Source organism: Chenopodium quinoa, unplaced genomic scaffold, assembly GCF_001683475.1.
Source record: "Chenopodium quinoa cultivar QQ74 unplaced genomic scaffold, ASM168347v1, whole genome shotgun sequence".
NCBI lineage: Eukaryota > Viridiplantae > Streptophyta > Magnoliopsida > Caryophyllales > Amaranthaceae > Chenopodium > Chenopodium quinoa.
This window is the reverse complement of record NW_018745470.1, coordinates 660,711-665,292: the sequence shown is the minus strand read 5'-3', so window position 1 is coordinate 665,292 and position 4,582 is coordinate 660,711. Positions and strand designations below refer to the sequence as shown.

The following is a 4,582-nucleotide window of genomic DNA, read 5'->3' as shown; positions in this document are numbered from 1 at the left end:
GGGTTTATTTTTATGGTTGTTTTCGAGTTTGAATTATTCTTGAATTAGTTTTTGGGTTGTTTTGTTTGGTTTTCATGTTGTTTTTGTTGGGAGGGTTTTTTTCAAGGGTGGGCTGGGTGTTTTTATGGGTTAAAGTGGGTGAGTGTTGGCTAGTGTGGCTGGTGGAAAAGGAGAGGAGGGGGCAACGTGGGTGGATGGCGTAGGCACGAAAAATTTATTAAAGTGCCACATCGGATATTATATGGGTCAAAAGTCAAAATATTGACTATTAATTAAACTTAAGGAAAATTGGAATCTAAAAATCCAACCTTTGCACGGCCTGACAATAAAAATCCAACATTTCATTAATCTCAAAAAAACACAACCTTTACACTCTACCTTCATCTAAAGATCTATGACCTGTTGATGACCGGTATTTGTAAGAGCATACACAATGGTTGCCCAACCCCATCTTGGTTATTAATTATTTTATTATTTTATCCATCTTCCACCTCACTTATAACCACTCTTATAACCATTTAATAACCAATGTATGCCAATAGTTAACCATAATATTTTGGTTATACATTTTCTCTCTCCTACTTTTACCCAACCCCACCACACAATTTATTACTTAAATTCTATTATTATTAAATAATGCATTTGTTAATAATCATTCAAAATTAATAATTATTTATTAGCATACATTAATTAGATAAAATCTCAAAAATTTAAAAATAATGCAATTTTGATATTAATTAGTACGTAATTAGTCGTTAATTAAGACACAAACAATAATTGTAACCCTACTACATTCCACAATAATAAAAATCATACATATATATTCTATCAAATGACAAAAGTCTTTGAAAGATAATAACGAACCGCGAACAAGTACAAACACAATGATATAATATTGCGATTACACATCTATTAATGCATATTATTGTCCCTACTTTGAACACCGAATTTGAGCCACATATGTTCAACTAAGTCTTTCTTCAATGCTTTATGCATAGCTTCATCACGAACACGTGCTCTATTAGACATGTAAGTTTCCAAACTTGCAATTCGGTTGTTGCTATTTTGGAACTGAAAAGGCTCTTCATTATTTTCATTACTTGAAGACGCATTTGTAGCTTGATCATATTCATTTGGATCGTAATACGTTTTATATGTATCTCTTTCATCCTCAACAATCATATTGTGCATAATAATACACGCTATCATTATTTTTCCTAACATTGATGCGTCACGAGCTAGCGCTGGATTCCGTATTATTGCAAAACGAGCTTGTAATACTCCAAAAGCACGCTCAACGTCCTTTCGTTTAGCTTCTTGTACTTTGGCAAATAGACCTTCTTTTTCATTTTGTGGTAGTGATATTGTAGGAATGAATGCCGCCCATTTAGGATATATACCATCAGTGAGATAATATCCCATATTGTATGTGCGACCATTCACAACATAGTTAATAGAGGGTGCACAACCTTCAAAAACATCATTAAACAATGGGGATCTATCAAGAACATTAATATCATTACGACTACCTGGTGTCCCAAAAAAGGCATGCCAGATCCAAAGATCATATGATGCCACAGCTTCCAAGATTAATGTGGGTTTACCTGGTCTTCCAGAAAACATACCTTTTAATCGAAGTGGACAGTTTTTCCACCTCCAATGCATACAATCAATAGAACCTAACATGCCAGGAAATCCACGACGTTCACCAATCCTTAGTAGTCTTACTAGATCTTCTTCATTGGGCTTTCGAAGGTATTCATCACTAAAGTAAGAGACTATTCCTTCCACAAAATGCTGAAGTGAATCTCTTGCAAGAGATGCACTAATCCGAATGTAGTCATCCACAGAATCAGCGGAGGTGCCATAAGCTATTAGTCTCATAGCCGCGGTGCATTTTTGTAATGCAGAGGCACCAAATCTTCCTGTAGCATCTTGTCTTTGCTGGAAGAAGGGATGACGTTCTTCTAAAGTTTTCTTAATTCGGAGAAATATATGTTTGTTCATGCGAAATCTCCGACGGAATAATTGTGGAGGGAACACAGGATGGTCGGTAAAGTAGTCATTCCATAAACGACTGTGTCCATCCTCGCGATCCCTTGGAACGGGAACCCTTGGTGGCCTTGGCACTTGATTAAACATTTGATATACTTCAACTGGATTGGACATAAAAACTTCATCCATCATTCGATCGAACTGGCGATTGGCTTGCCTTCGTCTTTCATATCGTTGGGTTTGGCTATTTTCTGAATTGGAAGAGGAATTAGAAGAGTTGGAGCTATCGTCAGATGACATGTTTTTAAAACCAAATTTGATATGAGAATGGAAGGTAGAAGTATAATAGGGGGAAATGGATGGTTGTTCAAGGGAATCCCACTCTGATGTATCCATCTTATAGAACAAGTGTGTATGATATGTAGTAATTTTTTTGTCTTATATGGTAAATTTGAAGTCTTGCATGCATGCAATGATTCATAAAGTAGTTAATAATTTTTAAAAGTAATGGAGATGCATGCCTTTGCATTGTCACTATCACCTTAACATTGTTATGTACGTCAAAGCAAGTGATGCATGCTACTATTTCCTTTTCAGTGTTAAGTACATCAGTGAACAAAATTCACTATTACCTTTTCAGTGTTAAGTACATCAATGTCTAGTATTTAATATTTGCTTTTCAGTGTTGGGTACATCAAATACTTTACAGTGTAATGTAAATCAATGTACATCTTTTGCAGTGATATATCAAAGTGAATCAATAGGTTTAGTCAGATCAATAATAATTATATGTTATTATATACAAACTTTAATGTATTGAATAATATTATTAAGCTTATAATACGATTATAAGAAGAGACATGTAATTTAACTTAATTTTTTTATTAATAATGACATTATAATATAAAATTCATTCACATCCTCAAACAACAACTTATTAAAAATATTCAAACTACAAATCAGACCTTAAGTACATAAAAAAGAACAATAAAAAAGGAATTATTTGAAATCAACCAACATTACGACAATAATCAACCATACACTAATACATTAGTCTGAGGGGAACAACTTCTTCAACAAAGTGCTCCTTAATTCTTGATCTTCCGAAGATAAGTTTGGCTTTGAATCGAGGTGTTTAAATAACTCCATATTAATTTTTCTTTGCTTCCTTGCTTCTTTCTCCCTTTCTAGTTGCAACCTTGTAAGTTCAACTTCATTTTCTGATTGCCTTATAAGGTTCATGTTCTGGGCAGTGTCCAACCATTGTTGCCATGCTCCACTTGGCATGTTTGGCACCTTGCTCTTTCCTTTATTTTTACTAGATTCGTTGCTAGAAGGAAAGCCTGAATACCCAATATCACCACTGGTTGGTGTTTCTGGGTTTGATGAAGAGGAGTAGTTTCCAGCTTCATTGATACGAGATCTCTTTGAGTCACTTCCTTGAGTGGATGTCTTTTCCTTGCATTTTTTAACAACATCTTCACTTGGTTTCCATGCTTCATGTTGTTTTAAGATGTCCCAAACATGCTTGTCTTGAAAGGTTTTAGAGCATAATGAAGACTTTGTTTTGTCGTTAGCATATATACTATATGCTAATTTCATAACATCTTCATCATTCATACCACTTCCCTTTTTTGATTCAGCATGAGCATGTGAGCCACAAAATTTAGAACATGAAGCATTAATCCTTCTCCAACGGTTTCTAAGTTGCTCCGTACCCCTCATTTTCAACAAATCTTCTCGTGTTACCCGATCAGTACCTTCTTCGAAACACCTTTGTTTGTATAGTCTAACATTATTATACATTTCTTCAATATTCCTCCAAAAAATATCCCCCTTTTGGTTAGTGTTAGTTTTTTTATTTTGACTAACCTCAAGCCAAGCCTTCATAAGAACCACTTCTTCAGCTTTTGATCAAAAAATTTTCCTTCCATCTTGATTGCCTCCTTCATTACCTCTTTCATTACCTTCGCCTTCTTCAACTTCTGGTTCATTTTCGTCATCTGATGCATTCGATGTGTATGAACAATCGAAACTCGGAAATGCACCATCACCTTGTGACATAGAAAAATGTTGAGACATGGGAAATGTTGAATCAATTTGAGAGATTTGAATATTTTAAAAAGATGGGATAACATTTGGAGAATTTGAATAATTAGGATTTTGTGGTGGTTGAAAAGGAAACGGAGTGAAAGTACTTGGATTTGAGAAATTGAGATTTTGTGAACCGTAATTCGGAAAATTTTGAAAATTTGTATCTAAATCTGAGTTGAGATCAATTGGAAGATTAGAATAGTAAGGTTGAGGATTTGGATTATTTTGGGGCTGTGATGAGTTATGAGATTTTGTGGATTTTTTTTTTCTGTTAGATTTTGGAATGTTCATCTTAACACAATTTGCCAATAAGAAGAGTAATTTTCACTTAAAAAAAAGTTGTTTCAAAATACTTCAATATTGGGCTCATTTTATAGAGAAAAATAAAATAGAGCTGTTGGTGTATTTTTTTTTTTTTCAGAATTGTATTTTAAAAATTATGGCCGTTACAAAAATTACAACAGTTATAAATTCAGAGCAAATCTCAACCATT

At 34.0% G+C, this 4,582-nt stretch overlaps 2 protein-coding genes across 2 annotated transcripts; both read right to left on the bottom strand.

Annotated features, from left to right (window-relative positions):
* Nucleotides 1-664: 664 nt before the first annotated feature.
* On the bottom strand, nt 665-2,391 carry LOC110715129. Its single transcript, XM_021893703.1, has one exon. It carries the CDS (start codon nt 2,389-2,391, stop codon nt 913-915), a length of 1,479 nt encoding a protein of 492 aa, XP_021749395.1. The 3' UTR covers nt 665-912.
* Nucleotides 2,392-3,045: 654 nt separating this feature from the next.
* On the bottom strand, nt 3,046-3,801 carry LOC110715128 (glutathione S-transferase T2-like). Its single transcript, XM_021893702.1, has one exon. It carries the CDS (start codon nt 3,799-3,801, stop codon nt 3,046-3,048), a length of 756 nt encoding a protein of 251 aa, XP_021749394.1.
* Between the last annotated feature and the right edge of the window lie 781 nt (nt 3,802-4,582).